Source organism: Hemitrygon akajei, chromosome 8 (assembly GCF_048418815.1).
Source record: "Hemitrygon akajei chromosome 8, sHemAka1.3, whole genome shotgun sequence".
In the NCBI taxonomy this organism is placed as follows: Eukaryota; Metazoa; Chordata; class Chondrichthyes; order Myliobatiformes; family Dasyatidae; genus Hemitrygon; species Hemitrygon akajei.
Genome location: NC_133131.1, coordinates 63166262 through 63187527, shown reverse-complemented (window position 1 = coordinate 63187527; position 21266 = coordinate 63166262). Strand labels below are relative to the sequence as shown.

The following is a 21266-nucleotide window of genomic DNA, read 5'->3' as shown; positions in this document are numbered from 1 at the left end:
GACCAGTGTCTCTCACTCCCTCTCTTTCACAGGGATATCTACACTGACTGGTGTCTCTCAATCCCTCTCTCTCAGGGATATATCTGTGCACTGATCAGTCTCTCAGTCCCTCTCTCTCAGGGGGATATCGACACTGATCGGTGTCTCTCAGTCCCTCTCTCACAGGGAAAACTACACTGAATGCTGTCTCTCAGTCCCTCTCTCTCAGGGAGATATCAGTACACAGGCCGGTTTCACTCAGTCTCTTTCTTTCAGTGGAATTATCTGTACACTGACCGGTGTCTCTCACTCCCTCTCTCTCACAGGGATATCTACACTGACCGGTGTCTCTCAGTCCCTCTCTGTCTGGGGGACATCTGTACACTGACTAGTGTCTCTCAGTCTCTCACTTTCAGGTGGATATCTGTACACTGACCAGTGTCTCTCAGTCTCTCACTTTCAGGGGGATATCTGTAAACTGACCAGTGTCTCTCAGTCCCTCTCTCTCACAGAGATATCTACACTGACTGGTGTCTCCCAATCCCTCTCTCTCAGGCAGATATCTGTACACTGGCCGGTTTCACTCAGTCTCTTTCTCTCAGTAGGATATCTACACTGACTGGTGTCACTCAGTCCCTCTCTCTCAGGGGGATATCTGTACACTGACCAGGGTCTCTCAGTCTCTCTCTCTCACAGGGATATCTGTACATTGACCAGTATCTCTCAGTCCCTTTCTCTCAGGGGGAGATCTGTACACTGACTGGTGTCTCTCAGTCCCTCTCTCTCAGGGGGATATCTGTACACTGGCCGGTTTCACTCAGTCTCTCACTTTCAGGGAGATATCTGTACACTGGCAGGTTTCACTCAGTACCTTTCTCTCAGTGGGATAATCTGTACACTGACCAGTGTCTCTCACTCCCTCTCTCTCACAGGGATATCTACACTGACCGGTGTCTCTCAGTCCCTCTCTCACACACAGGGATATCCGTATATAGACCAGTGTTTCTCAGTCCCTCTCTCTCTCAGTAGGATATCTACACTGACTGGTATCTCTCAATCCCTCTCTCTCAGGGGGATATCTGTACACTGATCAGTCTCTCAGTCCCTCTCTCTCAGGGAGATATCGACACTGACCAGTGTCTCTCTGCCCCTCTCTCTCTGGGGGATATCTGTACACTGGCCGGTTTCACTCAGTCCCTCTCTCTCAGGGGGATATCTGTACACTGGCCGGTTTCACTCAGTCCCTTTCTCTCAGTAGGATATCTGCACTGACCGGTGTATCTCAGTCCCTCTCTCTCAGGAGGATATCTGTACACTGACCAGTGTCTCTCAGTCCCTCTCTCAGGGAGATATCTGTACACTGGCCGGTTTCACTCTGTCTCTTTCTCTCAGTGGGAATATCTGTACACTGACCGGTGTCTCTCAGTCCCTCTCTCTCACACAGGGATATACATATATAGACCAGTGTTTCTCACTCCCTCTCTCTCACAGAGATATCTGTACACTGGCCGGTTTCACTCAATCTCTTTCTCTCAGTAGGATATCTACACTGACTGGTGTCTCTCAGTCCCTCTCTCTCAGGGGGATATTTGTACACTGACCAGTGTCTCTCAGTCTCTCTCTCTCTGAGGGATATCTGTATACTGACCAGTGTCTCTCAGTCTCTCACTTTCAAGGGGATATCTGTACACTGACCAGTGCCTCTCAGTCCCTCTCTCAGGGAGATATCTGTACACTGGCAGGTTTCACTCAGTCCCTTTCTCTCAGTGGGATTATCTGTACACAGACCGGAGTTTCTCACTCCCTCTCTCTCTCTCAGTAGGATATCTACACTGACTGGTATCTCTCAATCCCTCTCTCTCAGGGAAAACTACACTGACTTGTGTCTCTCAGTCCCTCTCTCTCACAGGGATATCTGTACACTGACCGGTGTCTGTCAGTCCCTCTCTCTCAGGGGGATATCTGTACACTGGCCGGTTTCACTCAGTCTCTTTCTCTCAGTAGGATATCTACACTGACTGGTGTCTCTCAATCCCTCTCTCTCGGGGGATGTCTGTACACTGATCAGTCTCTCAGTCCCTCTCTCTCAGGGTGATATCGACACTGACCAGTGTCTCTCAGCCCCTCCCTCACAGGGAAAACTACACTGACCGGTGTCTCTCTGTCCCTCTCTCTCACAGAGATATCTACACTGACTGGTGTCCCTCAATCCCTCTCTCTCAGGGAGATATCTGTACACTGGCCGGTTTCACTCAGTCTCTTTCTCTCATTAAGATATCTACACTGACTGGTGTCTCTCAGTCCCTCTCTCTCAGGGGGATATCTGTACACTGACCAGTGTCTGTCAGTCTCTCTCTCTCACAGGGATATCTGTACACTGACCAGTGCCTCTCAGTCCCTCTCTCAGGGAGATATCTGTACTCTGGCAGGTTTCACTCAGTCCCTTTCTCTCAGTGGGATTATCTGTACACTGACCAGTGTCTCTCACTCCCTCTCTCTCACAGGGTTATCTACACTGACCGGTGTCTCTCAGTCCCTCTCTCACACACAGGGATATCAGTATATAGAACAGTGTTTCTCAGTCCCTCTCTCTCTCAGTAGGATATCTACACTGACTGGTATCTCTCAATCCCTCTCTCTCAGGGGGATATCTGTACACTGATCAGTCTCTCAGTCCCTCTCTCTCAGGGAGATATCGACACTGACCAGTGTCTCTCTGCCCCTCTCTCTCTGGGGGATATCTGTACACTGGCCGGTTTCACTCAGTCCCTTTCTCTCAGTAGGATATCTACACGGACCGGTGTCTCTCAGTCCCTCTCTCTCACAGGGATATCTGTACACTGACCGGTGTCTGTCAGTCCCTCTCTCTCAGGGGGATATCTGTACACTGGCCGGTTTCACTCAGTCCCTTTCTCTCAGTAGGATATCTGCACTGACCGGTGTCTCTCAGTCCCTCTCTCTCAGGGGGATATCTGTGCACTGACCAGTGTCTCTCACTCCCTCTCTTTCACAGGGATATCTACACTGACCGGTGTCTCTCAGTCCCTCTCTCTCAGGAGGATATCTGTACACTGACCAGTGTCTCTCAGTCCCTCTCTCAGGGAGATATCTGTACACTGGCCGGTTTCACTCTGTCTCTTTCTCTCAGTGGGAATATCTGTACACTGACCGGTGTCTCTCAGTCCCTCTCTCTCACACAGGGATATACATATATAGACCAGTGTTTCTCACTCCCTCTCTCTCACAGAGATATCTGTACACTGGCCGGTTTCACTCAATCTCTTTCTCTCAGTAGGATATCTACACTGACTGGTGTCTCTCAGTCCCTCTCTCTCAGGGGGATATTTGTACACTGACCAGTGTCTCTCAGTCTCTCTCTCTCTGAGGGATATCTGTATACTGACCAGTGTCTCTCAGTCTCTCACTTTCAAGGGGATATCTGTACACTGACCAGTGCCTCTCAGTCCCTCTCTCAGGGAGATATCTGTACACTGGCAGGTTTCACTCAGTCCCTTTCTCTCAGTGGGATTATCTGTACACAGACCGGAGTTTCTCACTCCCTCTCTCTCTCTCAGTAGGATATCTACACTGACTGGTATCTCTCAATCCCTCTCTCTCAGGGAAAACTACACTGACTTGTGTCTCTCAGTCCCTCTCTCTCACAGGGATATCTGTACACTGACCGGTGTCTGTCAGTCCCTCTCTCTCAGGGGGATATCTGTACACTGGCCGGTTTCACTCAGTCTCTTTCTCTCAGTAGGATATCTACACTGACTGGTGTCTCTCAATCCCTCTCTCTCGGGGGATGTCTGTACACTGATCAGTCTCTCAGTCCCTCTCTCTCAGGGTGATATCGACACTGACCAGTGTCTCTCAGCCCCTCCCTCACAGGGAAAACTACACTGACCGGTGTCTCTCTGTCCCTCTCTCTCACAGAGATATCTACACTGACTGGTGTCCCTCAATCCCTCTCTCTCAGGGAGATATCTGTACACTGGCCGGTTTCACTCAGTCTCTTTCTCTCATTAAGATATCTACACTGACTGGTGTCTCTCAGTCCCTCTCTCTCAGGGGGATATCTGTACACTGACCAGTGTCTGTCAGTCTCTCTCTCTCACAGGGATATCTGTACACTGACCAGTGCCTCTCAGTCCCTCTCTCAGGGAGATATCTGTACTCTGGCAGGTTTCACTCAGTCCCTTTCTCTCAGTGGGATTATCTGTACACTGACCAGTGTCTCTCACTCCCTCTCTCTCACAGGGTTATCTACACTGACCGGTGTCTCTCAGTCCCTCTCTCACACACAGGGATATCAGTATATAGAACAGTGTTTCTCAGTCCCTCTCTCTCTCAGTAGGATATCTACACTGACTGGTATCTCTCAATCCCTCTCTCTCAGGGGGATATCTGTACACTGATCAGTCTCTCAGTCCCTCTCTCTCAGGGAGATATCGACACTGACCAGTGTCTCTCTGCCCCTCTCTCTCTGGGGGATATCTGTACACTGGCCGGTTTCACTCAGTCCCTTTCTCTCAGTAGGATATCTACACGGACCGGTGTCTCTCAGTCCCTCTCTCTCACAGGGATATCTGTACACTGACCGGTGTCTGTCAGTCCCTCTCTCTCAGGGGGATATCTGTACACTGGCCGGTTTCACTCAGTCCCTTTCTCTCAGTAGGATATCTGCACTGACCGGTGTCTCTCAGTCCCTCTCTCTCAGGGGGATATCTGTGCACTGACCAGTGTCTCTCACTCCCTCTCTTTCACAGGGATATCTACACTGACCGGTGTCTCTCAGTCCCTCTCTCTCAGGGGGATATCTGTACACTGACCGGTGTCTCTCACTCCCTCTCTCTCACAGGGATATCTACACTGACCAGTGACTCTCAGTCCCTCTCTCACACACAGGGATATCCGTATATACACCAGTGTTTCTCAGTCCCTCTCTCTCTCAGTAGGATATCTACACTGACCGGTGTCTCTCAGTCCCTCTCTCTCTCAGGGGGATATCTGTACACTGACCTATATCTCTCAGTCCCTCTCTCTCAGGGGGATATCTGTACACTGGCCGGTTTCACTCAGTCTCTCACTTTCAGGGGGATATCTGTACACTGACCAGTGCCTCTCAGTCCCTCTCTCAGGGAGATATCTGTACACTGGCAGGTTTCACTCAGTCCCTTTCTCTCAGTGGGATTATCTGTACACAGATCGGAGTTTCTCACTCCCTCTCTCTCACAGAGATATCTACACTGACTGGTGTCTCTCAATCCCTCTCTCTCAGGGAGATATCTGTACACTGGCCGGTTTCACTCTGTCTCTTACTCTCAGTTGGATATCTACACTGACTGGTGACTCTCAGTCCCTCTCTCTCAGGGGGATATCTGTACACTGACCAGTGTCTCTCAGTCCCTCTCTCTCAGTGGGATTATCTGTACACTGACCGGTGTCTCTCACTCCCTCTCTTTCACAGGGATATCTACACTGACCGGTGTCTCTCAGTCCCTCTCTCTCAGGGGGATATCTGTACACTGACCGGTGTCTCTCACTCCCTCTGTCTCACAGGGATATCTACACTGACCGGTGTCTCTCAGTCCCTCTATCACAGACAGGGATATCCGTATATACACCAGTCTTTCTCAGTCCCTCTCTCTCTCAGGGGGATATCTGTACACTGACCAGTGTCTCTCAGTCCCTCTCTCTCACACAGGGATATCTGTACACTGACCTATATCTCTCAGTCCCTCTCTCTCGGGGGACACCTGTACACTGACCGGTGTCTGTCAGTCCCTCTCTCAGGGTGATATCTGTACACTGGCCGGTTTCACTCAGTCTTCATTCTCAGGGGGATTATCTGTACACTGACCGGTGTCTCTCAGTCCCTCGCTCTCACACAGGGATATCCATATATAGACAAGTGTTTCTCACTCTCTCTCTCACACAGGGATATCTGTACACTGACCAATATCTCTCAGTCCCTCTCTCTCGGGGGACACCTGTACACTGACCGGTGTCTGTCAGTCCCTCTCTCAGGGTGATATCTGTACACTGGCCGGTTTCACTCAGTCTTCACTCTCAGGGGGATTATCTGTACACTGACCGGTGTCTCTCACTCCCTCTCTCTCACAGGGATATCTACACTGACCGGTGTCTCTCAGTCCCGCTCTCTCAGGGGGAGGTCTGTACACTGACTGGTGTCTCTCAGTCCCTCTCTCTCTGGGGGACATCTGTACACTGACCAGTGCCTCTCAGTCCCTCTCTCAGGGAGATATCTGTACACTGGCAGGTTTCACTCAGTCCCTTTCTCTCAGTGGGATTATCTGTACACTGACCAGTGTCTCTCACTCCCTCTCTCTCACAGGGATATCTACACTGACCGGTGTCTCTCAGTCCCTCTCTCACACACAGGGATATCCGTATATACACCAGTGTTTCTCAGTCCCTCTCTCTCTCAGGGGGATATCTGTACACTGACCTATATCTCTCAGTCCCTCTCTCTCAGGGGGATATCTGTACACTGGCCGGTTTCACTCAGTCTCTCACTTTCAGGGGGATACCTGTACACTGACCAGTCCCTCTCAGTCCCTCTCTCAGGGAGATATCTGTACACTGGCAGGTTTCACTCAGTCCCTTTCTCTCAGTGGGATTATCTGTACACAGACCGGAGTTTCTCACTCCCTCTCTCTCACAGAGATATCTACACTGACTGGTGTCTCTCAATCCCTCTCTCTCAGGGAGATATCTGTACACTGGCCGGTTTCACTCAGTCTCTTACTCTCAGTAGGATATCTACACTGACTGGTGACTCTCAGTCCCTCTCTCTCGGGGGGATATCTGTACATTGACCAGTGTCTCTCAGTCCCTCTCTCTCAGTGGGATTATCTGTACACTGACCGGTGTCTCTCACTCCCTCTCTTTCACAGGGATATCTACACTGACCGGTGTCTCTCAGTCCCTCTCTCTCAGGGGGATATCTGTTCACTGACCAGTGTCTCTCAGTCCCTCTCTCTCACACAGGGATATTTGTACATTGACCTATATCGTTCAGTCCCTCTCTCTCAGGGGGACACCTGTACACTGACCGGTGTCTGTCAGTCCCTCTCTCAGGGGGATATCTGTACACTGGCCGGTTTCACTCAGTCTCTCACTCTCAGGGGGATTATCTGTACACTGACCGATGTCTCTCAGTCCCTCGCTCTCACACAGGGATATCCATATATAGACCAGTGTTTCTCACTCTCTCTCTCTCACAGAGATATCTGTACACTGGCCGGTTTCACTCAGTCTCTTTCTCTCAGTAGGATATCTACACTGACTGGTGTCTCTCAGTCCCTCTCTCTCAGGGGGATATCTGTACACTGACCAGTGTCTCTCACTCCCTCTCTTTCACAGGGATATCTACACTGACTGGTGTCTCTCAATCCCTCTCTCTCAGGGATATATCTGTGCACTGATCAGTCTCTCAGTCCCTCTCTCTCAGGGGGATATCGACACTGATCGGTGTCTCTCAGTCCCTCTCTCACAGGGAAAACTACACTGAATGCTGTCTCTCAGTCCCTCTCTCTCAGGGAGATATCAGTACACAGGCCGGATTCACTCAGTCTCTTTCTTTCAGTGGAATTATCTGTACACTGACCGGTGTCTCTCACTCCCTCTCTCTCACAGGGATATCTACACTGACCGGTGTCTCTCAGTCCCGCTCTCTCAGGGGGAGGTCTGTACACTGACTGGTGTCTCTCAGTCCCTCTCTGTCTGGGGGACATCTGTACACTGACCAGTGCCTCTCAGTCCCTCTCTCAGGGAGATATCTGTACACTGGCAGGTTTCACTCAGTCCCTTTCTCTCAGTGGGATTATCTGTACACTGACCAGTGTCTCTCACTCCCTCTCTCTCACAGGGATATCTACACTGACCGGTGTCTCTCAGTCCCTCTCTCACACACAGGGATATCCGTATATAGACCAGTGTTTCTCAGTCCCTCTCTCTCTCAGTAGGATATCTACAGTGACTGGTATCTCTCAATCCCTCTCAGGGGGATATCTGTACACTGATCAGTCTCTCAGTCCCTCTCTCTCAGGGAGATATCGACACTGACCAGTGTCTCTCTGCCCCTCTCTCTCTGGGGGATATCTGTACACTGGCCGGTTTCACTCAGTCCCTTTCTCTCAGTAGGATATCTACACGGACCGGTGTCTCTCAGTCCCTCTCTCTCACAGGGATATCTGTACACTGACCGGTGTCTGTCAGTCCCTCTCTCTCAGGGGGATATCTGTACACTGGCCGGTTTCACTCAGTCCCTTTCTCTCAGTAGGATATCTGCACTGACCGGTGTCTCTCAGTCCCTCTCTCTCAGGAGGATATCTGTACACTGACCAGTGTCTCTCAGTCCCTCTCTCAGGGAGATATCTGTACACTGGCCGGTTTCACTCTGTCTCTTTCTCTCAGTGGGATTATCTGTACACTGACCGGTGTCTCTCAGTCCCTCTCTCTCACACAGGGATATACATATATAGACCAGTGTTTCTCACTCCCTCTCTCTCACAGAGATATCTGTACACTGGCCGGTTTCACTCAATCTCTTTCTCTCAGTAGGATATCTACACTGACTGGTGTCTCTCAGTCCCTCTCTCTCAGGGGGATATTTGTACACTGACCAGTGTCTCTCAGTCTCTCTCTCTCAGGGGGATATCTGTACACTGACCAGTCTCTCTCAGTCTGTCACTTTCAGGGGGATATCTGTACACTGACCAGTGCCTCTCAGTCCCTCTCTCAGGGAGATATCTGTACACTGGCAGGTTTCACTCAGTCTCTTTCCCTCAGTGGGATTATCTGTACACTGACCAGTGTCTCTCACTCCCTCTCTCTCACAGGGATATCTACACTGACCGGTGTCTCTCAGTCCCTCTCTCACACACAGGGATATCCGTATATAGACCACTGTTTCTCAGTCCCTCTCTCTCTCAGTAGGATATCTACACTGACTGGTATCTCTCAATCCCTCTCTCTCAGGGAAAACTACACTGACTTGTGTCTCTCAAACCCTCTCTCTCAGGGAGATATCTGTACACTGGCCGGTTTCACTCAGTCTCTTTCTCTCATTAGGATATCTACACTGACTGGTGTCTCTCAATCCCTCTCTCTCGGGGGATGTCTGTACACTGATCAGTCTCTCAGTCCCTCTCTCTCAGGGTGATATCGACACTGACCAGTGTCTCTCAGCCCCTCCCTCACAGGGATATCTACACTGGCCAGTGTCTGTCAGTCCCTCTCTCTCAGGGGGATATCTGTACACTGACTGGTGTCTCTCACTCCCTTTCTCTCACAGGAATATCTACACTGGCCAGTGTCTGTCAGTCCCTCTCTCTTAGGGGGATATCTGTACACTGACTGGTATCAGTCCCTCTCTCTCAGTAGGTTATCTGTACACTGACCAGTGTCTCTCAGTCCCTCTCTCTCAGTGGGATTATCTGTACACTGACTGGTGTCACTCACTCCCTTTCTCTCACAGGGATATCTACACTGGCCAGTGTCTCTCAGTCCCTCTCTCTTAGGGGGTTATCTGTACACTGACCGGTGTCTCTCAGTCCCTCTCTCTCAGTGGGATTATCTGTACACTGACTGGTGTCACTCACTCCCTTTCTCTCACAGGGATATCTACACTGGCCAGTGTCTCTCAGTCCCTCTCTCTTAGGGGGTTATCTGTACACTGACCGGTGTCTCTCAGTCCCTCTCTCTCAGGGGGATATCTGTACACTGACTGGTATCAGTCCCTCTCTCTCAGTGGGATATCTGGCATGACAACCATCCGACTCCAATTTACCTGGGTGTGACAGTGGATAGGACACTCTCATTTGCCACCCACATCCTAACACTCCGAGGGGAAGTTGGTTCTCGCAATTCTCTCTTGAAAAAAACTAGCAGGCACGAAATCGGGATCCAATGCTCACACACTTTGATCAACTGCCTTAGCACTCCGCTATGCACCTGCAGAATACTGTGCACCTGTGTGGGGCAGATCAGCCCATGTGAAGAAAATAGACCCGTTGCTTAACGAAGCCTGATGAATAATCACGGGCACACTGCGCCCCACGCCCAACATCATTTACAGACTTGTAGCATTGCTCCCCCAGAGATCCGAAAACACAGTACGACAAAAAATTGAAAAAGGTAAACAGAACTCGGATCCACGGCACCCACTACATCATCATGTGCCAGTTTTCAAACAACTAAAATCGAGGAAAAGCTTTGCTGCATTGGAGGAACTGCCGCATGGAACATCCCCCCAAACATACAGGATTGATCTCTGATAACAAACCCCACCAAACAATACAGTGCAAGATCCCACAGAAATGTTGCCAGGCGGGGCACTGCTTGACAGACGGAAATGGTGCACTCTCAACAGAGCGAGAGCAGGAGTTTGTAGGATGGAGACAATATGGTGAAGTGGGGTTTAAAGACCAGTGAATCCTGTGAGTGTGGCGAAAGGGTGTAGAACATTGTACACATTCTGCGCAACTGCCCACTCTCACCTGATTCAGCTGACACTGACCTGCTCAACATCAACCAAACAACACTAAAGTGGCATGCTGGCTGGTGTGACAAGCTATGATGCTGATGAGTGGGATATCTGTGTGTGTGTGTGTGTGTGTGTGTGTGTGTGTGTGTGTGTGTGTGTGTGTGTGTGTGTGTGTGTGTGTGTGTGTGTGTGTGTGTGTGTGTATCTATCTCCCCCTCTCCCCCTTCCTCTCCCTCCCTCCATCTCCCAATCGCTGCCCTTCAGACCCTCTCTCTCAGTGGGATATCTGTACACTGACCGGTGTCTCTCAGTCCCTCTCTCTCTCGGGGATATCTGTACTAACATATGTCTCTCAGATCTCATTTCTACATGTGCTTTGGTAATCAGTGGAAATAATATCTAATTGGAAGGCTGAGGTGTATGTGTTTTTGGGCATATCTGTGCTGTTTCCTGGAATGATTTCTGTGTTCGTAGGATGCCAAGTAATTTTTTCTGCTGTTGTTACACTTACCTGCTCAGCCTTGACATCATGTGCACGTTTCTGCAGAGCCTGGAGACGAGCTATTTCTATCGCCTTCTCTCGTTTCAGACGTTTCTGCAACTCCTCATATTCAGCTTCTCTTTTCTAGCAAGGGATACAAAGACAGAGACAAGTAGACACAGAGTAAAACTCCCTCTCACTGTCCATAACACACTGCCAGGACAAGGTTTAGACAGAGTAAAATTTCATCTGCACTGTTCTATCATACACTCCCAGGATATGGACTAGACACAGAGGGAAATTCCTTATCCCTAACACACTCCCAGGCCGCTTGTTACACACAGAGTAAAGCTCTCTCTACACTGTCCCATCACATACTCCCAGGGCATGGGTTCAACAGAGTGAAACTCCCTCAACACTGTCCCATCACACACTCCAGAGTACGGGTTAGACAGAGTGAAGCTTCTATTCATCAAGGGATCTGTACTGAAATACTTCACCAATTGTAAGGTTGTAGCCCCCTCTGTGTGGAGTATACTGGAGCTTGTGAGATGGAACCCAGAACTGGAGATTGCAGAATGTTTTGAAGCAATTTCTGCTAGTCCGACAAGGAAAGGAAAATACTAATTCATGGAGCTGGAGTAAATCTGATACATTCGAGCAAAGTTAGCTGCTTGCAGAAGGACAGTAGGTGGAGGTAGAAGAGAAGGGAAGATCACGGCGGTTGGGGCTGCCAGGGAACAACACAATCCCATTACCCCCTTGGCAGCCCAGCTGCCTGTCCCGATTCATTCAAAGCAGCTCGATGAGTGGTATCACAGCAACAACCTTGCACTGAATGTCACTAACTGATAGTGGATTTCAGTAAGAGAAAGCTGAGAGAAAACACACCAGTCCTTAGCGAGGGATCAGAAGTGGAAAGGGTGAGCAGTTTCAAGTTCCAGGGAGTCAACATCTCTGAATATCTACCTTGGACCGAACATATCGATGCTATTACAAAGAAGGTACAACGGTTTCTGTACTTCATTAGGAATTTGAGGATTCTCACAATCTGCAGGTGTACTATGGAGGGCATTCTAACAGGTTGCATCACTGTCTGATATGGAAGGACTACTGCACTGGATTGGAAAAAGCTGCAGAAAATTGTAAACTATCAGCTCCATAATAGTGAGCATTGAGGTCATCTTCAAAAGGCGATGCCTCAAAAAGGTAGCATCCATTATTAAGGACACCCATCACCCAGGACATGATCTCTTTTCATTGTTACTATCAAGGAAGAGCTACAGGAACCTGAAGACGCACATTCAACGTTTTAGGAACAGCTTCTTTCCCTTCATCAGATTTCTGAATGGACAATGAAGTATGTGTTACGAACCCCGTAACTGGGTCACTTACCAGCAAAGATAGAGAGGTCCGTTGAAGTCTGATGGTACTATTTTTAACAATATTTATTAGTAAAAATACACAAAAATAATATCAATGCAAACATACAGATAATATACATCATCAATACTAAATCTAAAAGTGCGGGTATAATAATAATCAATAAGAAATAGCTCTATCGTTGTCCAGGGGATAATGTATTGTCCGATGGAAATATAAAAGTCACTCAGTTCATGCAGGCTGCAGCCTTTTTGTTGGAGAGAGAGAGAGATTTTTAGAAACTTGCTGGCTTTCCTTTTTAAGATTTCGATCCGTCAGAGTCTCATTGGTGTGGCCGTTCACTTGTGGCCTCTCCTTTAGCTAAGCCGTTCTTCCGTGGTAAGCCCGCCAATCCCAGGCAAGGGAAAGGATGCACGCGAGCCCCACCGGCTGTCGCTATTAAACGCTGTCACGGGATTTCTAGCGTTTCTCCTGGTGCGTCTAAAGGGGTTGTTCCCCAGACCCTCTTTTATCCTTACTCACGGGGTCTCAGATGTCAATCAGGTTGGGATGATGCAATCCCTCAACCAGCCCACTCTGGTCGTCCCCTGAGGGCTTCAATGAATAGTACAGTACTCAATACACAATTCCATCTCCAAGAGACAATAGCCGTTATCAGGGGTTTTTGTTTCGCGGAGGCCAGGACACATTCCAAACCTTGAGGATTCTGCGTGTCTCTCTCTCATTTCCTGGGTCCCAGACCCAAATGAATAGCGATCTTGCGATTCTCAAAAAGGAGGGGGCGACTTTGTACACTCAGAGTTGTGGCACATTCGTAACACATGTACCCTACCTATTTTTTTTTCTTATTTTGCTCTTTTTGCACTACATATTTAAAATTTTTAACATAGATATTTCTCGTTGTAATTTATAGGTTTTTAAATATGTATTTCTCTGTACTGCTGCTGCAAAATAACAAATTTCATGACAAATGCCAATGATATGAAACCTGATTCTGATTCTCCTTTCCTAGCCCAAAAGCTTATCATCCTGTTTCCTTCAGAGCATCTGGGTGAAGGAGGTTTATTCTTAAACCTGGACTCTGGTGGGTTGCACTCAAGGAGCTCTCATGGTAATTTCTTGACAGCAGCAGCTAATACCTGGAAAGCAGAGACACGTGTCTGCCTGACTCTAGGTGCTCCAATTACAATCATTAAATAGTGTGGTAGGCAGTCAGAATGAAAGTAGCTCATGCCTTTTATCTCTAGTCTGCTTACTTGCTGCAAAGTTCATTCCCTCCATCAGAGGAGCTTTATGGCCCATTTTCCCATCTAAAAAAACTATAAGCAAGGAATAGCCAACAGTATAAACCTGGGTAAACTGAAAGTTGTTAAGGTGCATAAGTAACCTGGACTACACCCCAGTCCTGTGAGAGATTGCTGAAGAGATAACGGATGCATAGGTCATGATCTTTCAAGAATCTCTTGATTCTTGCATAGTTCTGGAGGACTGGAAGATTGTAAATGTCACTCTAATCTTTTAAAAGGGCGAAAGGCAAGAGAAAGGAAATAATCGCCCACTTCGCCCAAACTCAGTGGCTGGGGAAGCATCAGAGACTATTAAGGATGAGGCTTTGGGGTATTTGAAGACTAATGATAAAATAAGTCAAAGTCAATTGGGATCATTGGGACCTCTTCTGGGGCAGGTGGGACCTGTACAAGAGAGACAGGTTACACCTGAACTACAAGGGGACCAATATACTTGCAGGGAGGTTTGCTACTGTTATTGGGGAGGGTTTATACTAGATTTGCAGGGGGATGGGAACCAGAGTGCCAGAGTAGATAGTGGAACTGGGATAAAAATAAATGATGTTAGTAGTTCATGCAAAGTCACAAATAGTAAGGTTGTGTGTGGTGGTAACAATCTTCTGAGGTGTGTATATTCCAATGCGAGGAGTATTGTGGGAAAGGCAGAAGAGCTGAGGGCCTGGATTGACACGTGGAATTATGACATCATAGCCATTACTGAAACTTGGCTACAGGAGGGGCAGGACAGGCAGCTCAGTGCTCCAGGGTTCCGATGTTCCAGGCCTGATAGAGGCAGAGGGATGAAGGGTTGGAGGGTGCTGGCTTTGCTAGTCAGGGAAAATGTTACAGCAGTGCTCAGGCAGTACAGATTAGAGGGCTTGTCTACTGAGGCCATATAGGTGGAGCTGAGAAACAGGAAAGGTATGACCACATTAATGGAGTTATATTATAGGCCACCCAATAGTCAGAAAGAATTGGAGGAGCAAATCTGCAGAGAGATAGCAGACAACTGCAGGAGACAGAAAGTTGTGACTGTAGGGGATTTTAATTTTCCACACATTGATTGGGACTCCCATACTGTTAAAGGTCTAGATGGGTTAGAGTTTGTGAAATGTGTTCAGGAAAGTTTTCTAAATCAATATCTAGATGTACCAACTAGGGAGGATGCAATATTAGATCTCCTATTAGGAAATGAGTTAGGGATTGTGTGTAGGGGAACACTTTGGTTCCAGTGATCATAACGTTATTAGTTTCAACTTGATCATGGATAAAGATAGATCTGGTCCTCGGGTTGAAGTTCTAAACTGGGAAAAGGCCAAATTTGAAGAAATGAGAAAGGATCTAAAAAGCATAGATTGGGACAGGTTGTTCTCTGGCAAGGATGTGATTGGTAAGTGTAAGTGGGAGGCCTTCAAAGGAGAAATTTTGAGAGTGCGGTGTCTGTATGTTGCTCTCAGGATTAAAGGCAAAGTGAATAAGAATAAGGAACCTTGGTTCTCTAGGGATATTGGAACTCTGATAAAGAAGAAGAGAGAGAGATGTATAACATGTATAGGTAACAGGGAGGAAATAATATGCTTGAGGAGTATAAAAAGAGTAAGAAAATACTTAAGAAAGAAATCAGGAGGTCTAAAAGAAGACATGAGGTTGCTTTGGCAGTCAGGGTGAAGGATAATCCTAAGAGCTTCTACAGGTATGTTAAGAGCAAAAGGACAGTAAGGGATAAAATTGGTCCTCTTGAAGATCAGAGTGGTCGGCTATGTATGGAACCAAAAGAAATGGGAGAGATATTAAATGGGTTTTTGCGTCTGTATTTACTAAGGAAACTGGAATGGAGTCTATGGAAACAAGGCAAACAAGTAGGGAGGTCATGGAAATTATACACATTGAAGAGGAGGAGGTGCTTGCTGTCTTGAGGCATATCAGAGTAGATAAATCCCCAGGATCTGACAGGATATTCCCTCAGACATTGAAAGAGACTAGTGTTGAAATTGCAGGGGCCCTGGCAGAAATATTTAAAATGTCAATATCCACGGATCAGGTGCCGGAGGATTGGAGGATAGCTCATGTAGTTCCGTTGTTTAAAAAAGGCTAAAAAATTAAGCCGGGAAATTATAGACCAGTAAATTTGACATCGGTAGTAGGTAAATTATTGGAAGGAATACTAAGAGATAGGATCTACAAGTATTTGGATAGACAGGGACTTATTGGAAAAAATCAGCGTGGCTTTGTGCGTGGTAGGTCATGTTTAAAAAATCTATTAGCGTTTTTTGAGGAAGTTACCAGGAAAGTGGATGAAGTATACATGGACTTGAGTAACACGAGTGAATCTGCAGATGCTGGAAATAAATAAAAACACAAAATGCTGGCAGAACTCAGCAGGCCAGACAGCATCTATGGGAGGAGGTTGTGACAACGTTTTGGGCCAAAATCCTTCATCAGGAGCGAAGTAACATGGGATGGTCGAGGGGGGATAAGAAGTTGGGGGAGGGATAAAGTAGAGAGCTAGGAAGTGATAGGCTGGAGGGAAATGGGCTAGGGGGAAGGTGGAGAATTATGGGAAATAAAAGAGAAAGAAAGGTAGGGCTGGGGGTAGATTATAGTGAGGGGGGAAAAAAGAGAGAGAAAGAGAACCAGACTAAAATAATAGATAGGGATGGGGGTAAGGGGGGACAGGGGTATCAACAGAGGTCTGTGAGTTGGATGTTCATGCCAGCAGGTAGGAGGCTACCTAGGCGGGAGATAAGGTATTGCTCCATCGACCTGCGTGTGGCCTCATCTTGACAGTAGAGGAGGCCATGGACAGACATGTCAGAGTGGGAGTGGTCTGTGGAATTGAAGTGTGTGGCCACTGCTGGAGGACTGAGCGCTGGTGTTCGGCGAAACGGTCTCCCAGTCTGCGGCGGGTCTCCGGATACAGTATATCACCCCAGTTGACTTGCAGGTGAAGTGATGCCTCACCTGAAAGGACTGTCGGGGGCCTGGGATGGTGGTGAGGGAAGAAGTGTGGGGGCAGGTGTAGCACTTCTTCCGTTTGCAGGGATGAGTGCCCGGAGGGAGGTCGGTGGGGAGGGTTGGGGGGGATGAATGGACAAAAGAGTCACGTAGGGAGTGATCCCTGCGGAAAGCCGAGAGTGGGGGGGGGGAGGGGAAGATGTGGCTGGTGGTGGGATCCTGTAGGAGGTGGCAGAAGTAACTTAAAGGGTTAAGGTTTAAAGGGAACATTAGGGGAGGCTTCTTCACACAGAGTGTGGTGGGAGTGTGGAATGAGCTGCCAGATGATGTGGCAAATGCGGGCTCACTTTTGACATTTAAGAAAAACTTGGACAGCTATATGGATGAGAGGGGTTTGGAGGGATATGGCCCAGGTGCAGGTCAGTGGGACTAGGTAGAAAAATGGTTCAGCACAGCCAAGAAGGGCCAAAAGGCCCTTCTATGATTCTATGGCTCTATGGTTCAGCATGGTTTCTGTCAAGGGAAATCTTGCCTGACAAATCTGTTAGAGTTCTTCAAGGAAGTAACAAGCAGAGTGACAAAGGAGAGGTAGTGGATGTCATGTACTTGGATTTTTAAAAGGCATTTTATAAGGTGCCACCAATGAGACTGCTTAACAAGATAAATTCCTATGAAGTTACAGGAAAGATACTGGCATGGATAGAGGAATGGCCAACAGGCAGGAGGCAGCGAGTGGAAATAAAATGGACCTTTTTCTGGTTGGCTGCCAGTGACTAATGGTGTTCCTCAGGGGTCAGTGTTGGAACCACTACCTTTCACATTGTTTCAGTGATTTGGATAATGGAATTGATGGCTCTGTGGCAAAGTTTGCGGATGATACAAAGATAGGCGCAGGTGTAGGTAGTGCTGAGGAAGCAATGTGATTGGAAATTGGACAAATTGGAAAATGGGCAAAAAAGGGGCCGATGGAATACAGTGTTGGGAAATGTATGATAATGCATTCTGATAAAAAGAACAAACGTGCAGACTGTAATCCAAATGGGGAGAAGGTTCAAACATCAGAGGTGCAGAGGGACTTCGGAATCCTCATGCAAGACTCCTAGAAGGTTAATTTACAGGTTGATTCTGTGGTAAAGAAGGCAAATGCAATGTTGGCATTTATTTCAAGGGGATTAGAATATAAAAGCAAGGAGATAATGCCGAGACTTTATAAGGCACTAGTCAGGCCACACTTGGAGTATTGTCAACTGTTTTGGGCCCCATATCTGAGAAAGGATGTGTTGTCATTGGAGAAAGTCCAGAGGAAGCTCACAAGGAATGAAGGGGTTAACATATGAGGAGCGTTTGGCAGCTTTGGGCCTGTACTCACTGGAATTTAGAAAAATGTGTGGGGATCTCGTTGAAAACTATTGAATGTTGAAAGGACTAGATAGTGTAGATGTGAAGAGGATGTTTCCTATGGTGGAGTATCCAGGACTAGAGGGCACAGCCTCAAAACTGAGGAATGACCTTTTAGAAGAGGTAAGGAGGAATTTTTTTAGCCAGAGAGTAATGAATCTGTGGAATGCACTGCCACAGATTGTGGTGGAAACCAAGTCCATTAAGTCGGAAATTGATAGTTTCCGGATATGGTGAGAAGGCAGTTGTATGGGATTGTGGGATCTGGGATCAGCTGTGATGAAATGGGGGAATGAGACTCGATGAGCCAAATGGTCTAATTATACTCCTAGTCTTATGGTCATATGTTCTTATAAATTACAATGTAAAAAATAAATAAGTAGGAGAGCAAAAGTACAGAGGGTTCAGGGATTCATAGTCTGATCAGGTATCTGATGACAGAGGGGAAGAAGCCTTCCTAAAATGTTGAGTGTGTGCCTTCAGGGCCCCTGGGAGTAGGAATAAGAAGAGGACATGTCCTGGGTGAGGAGGGTCCTGAACGATGGATGCGCCTTCTTGAGGCATCTCATTTTGAAGATACCCTCGATGATGGTGCTAGTGCTCACGATGATGGAATTTGCAACCTTCGGCAGCTTTTTGAGATAGGTTGTCTCAGTGCCTAACAGGAAGTCACATGTTACTTATCACATTTTCTGTTCAAAATAAGCCAGGAAACCACAACAGGAAAAGCCAAAGTTCACCTGCGACCTACCGAGAGGCAAACGCTGAACTATTTTTAATTACTCCAATCACCAAGGTTTCACTACACCCTGACACAGTGCAAGCTAAAAATATAATGAGTTGCATCATTTATTATCACACCCGTGGCATTGAATAAAGACCCGCGTGCGTCTGTTTGAATAAGGAGCTGCGTGTGTCCGATTGAATAAAGACCCAGCTGTGACCGGAGTTTTGAACTGTATTCAATCTTTCACCATCTGTCTCCCACTTTCCTTCTATCCCCTTCTTCTCATCTGCTCCACATAACCAGTCCCTCCCTCCCTTTCCCTCTACACAAAGCTCCCTGCCTTTAGGTCCCCATTTATCTTATTTACCCCATCGCTCTATTCCTTCAAACCCAATTCCCCCACTCTCTCACTCCATATTCAGTTCGTTTCCCCCACTCTGCATTGAATCCCAGTCCTCTTTGTCCATTTCCAGACTTCCTTCTCTCTCTACACTCAGCATCACAACCTCAACTCTCATCAACACCCCAATCATCCCCTTGAGCCCCACCCTCTCAGTGTCCCACCACTTCTTCCCTCACCATTTCTCCTGTGCTCTCACTGCCCCACATCCTTCTCCATTCTCTCCACTCCCCCAACTTCACACAGTACCCCTCTGTCTTAATTTAATTGTAATTTATTTTATTTTATTTAGAGATACAGCACAATAACTGGCCCTTGCGGCCTAACAAGCCAGTGCCCATCCAATTGAAACCGGAGCACCAAGAGGAAACCCAAGTGGTCACAGGGAGTGTGTACAAACTGTTTCCTTACAGATGTGGAGGGAATTGAACCTGGGTCACTGTCACTGTAATGGTGTTATGCTGCACTTCCCCTGCCTGACTTTCACTGCACTCACTGGGTCTGCCACCCTGACTCTCAGAGAATGATCGAAGTTATGGCATCACTCGAGTCGAGCATGATATTCTCCCAAGGGGTTATTCCCAAAATGGAGAATCCTAGTGCGTGACTTTATTTAAGGCTGATGCACATGCAGCTACTACATGGTCCTTGACAGATTGGGGTCAGGGTCCAGTGGCTTCACATCGAAAACAACTGGGGACCATTCACTGCCATCATGGTGTGTCGTCTCTACCGTTGACTTCGTTGTCAGGTTGCTCTTTGTCTGGGGCTTCCCCTTGACCTTAACGCCATGGGTGACCTCACCAGAGGCTCAGTTCCAGATCGCTCTTGGGATCTCAGAAACTCACAAGACTCTCAATCACGACAATGTGATGACCCTCAGAGACCATACACCCCCAGCCCTTGCTGCTCACCGTCTTGGCATCCTGGAACTCGCGAACCTTCTGGTCAGCTATACGGTCCTGTTCCTGCAGCTGCTCCCTCCTGCGCCGCACGGCTTCGTTGGCTGCCATTATCTCCTGGTGGGTCTGCACCTGCTTTCGCTGCTTCTCTTGTAAATTCTGGATGGGTAGAGAGCACAGCTGTGGCATCCTCAGTTTACAGGACATGTCACTCAGGGGCTTGGGCTATATGTATATATTCTTTGTTGTGTGACTGTTGGTACTGTCTGTTGCACCTTGGTGTGAGAGGAACGCTGTTTTGTTTGGTTGTATTCATGACAATTAAACTTGAATAATCAAAGTGGTTGGGGAGAAGGGGATGGAAAGGAGAGGGGGGGCATTCTGGAGGGTCAGACAGGAGGAGGACACATGGTGGTGGAAAGGTGATCAGATACTCTCAGTGGCCTCTTTATTAGGTACACCTGTACATTATGAAAATATCTAATCAGCTAACCACGTGGCAGCAACTCAATGTATAAAAGCATGCAGACATGGTCAAGAGGTTCAGTTGTTGTTCAGAACAAACATCTGAATGGGGAAGAAATATAATCCAAGTGACTTTGACTGTGGAACTATTGTTGGTGCCAGACACAGTGGATTGAGTATCTCAGAAACTACTGATCTCCTGGGATTATCATGCACAACAGTGTCTAGAGTTTACACAGCATGGTCTAAAAATTTAAAAAAAAAACGTCCAGTGAGCAGCAGTTCTGTGAGCAAAATGCCTTCTTAATGAGAGAAGTCAGAAAAGAACGGCCAGACTGATTCACGCTGACAGGAATCTAACAATAACTCAAATAACCATGCATAACAACATTCTGCGCAGAAGTGCATCTCTGAAAGCACAACACATCAAACCTTGAAGTGTATGGGCTAAAGCAGCAGAAGACAATGAATGTAGACTCATTAGGTCACTTCATTAGGTACAGGAGTTGCAGGAGATAATAAAGTATTAAAGTGGCCACTGAGTGTAAGTAAGAAGGCAAAGAGAAGCAGGAGGAGGATGAGGTGGGGAGTGGCAAGGGCAGAGGACAGAGGGGAGGCAAATGCACTGCTGGTGGTGAAGAGTGAAGTAGTAGGAGGGGCAGAAGAAGGGAGCAGAGGAGTAGAAGGGTGGTGGGAGGGTGTAGGAGATTGGGACAAGGGGAGGAGGGGAAGACTGGGTTGAGCAGTTTCTGTGGGGGAAGTAAAACTGTTAGCAGT

The 21266-nt window shown here is 47.7% G+C and overlaps 1 protein-coding gene across 2 annotated transcripts in view; it reads right to left on the bottom strand.

Annotated features, from left to right (window-relative positions):
• cfap45 (cilia and flagella associated protein 45) overlaps window positions 1-21266 on the bottom strand; it is a 228779-nt gene that overhangs the window by 187698 nt on the left and 19815 nt on the right. For both annotated transcript variants that reach the window (XM_073053934.1, XM_073053935.1), the window contains exons 8-9: window positions 20037-20183; window positions 11004-11117 (exon numbers count right to left, since the gene is read on the bottom strand). In XM_073053934.1, coding sequence (XP_072910035.1) covers window positions 11004-11117; window positions 20037-20183 — 261 coding nt within the window. The remainder of the gene's footprint in view (window positions 1-11003; window positions 11118-20036; window positions 20184-21266) is intronic.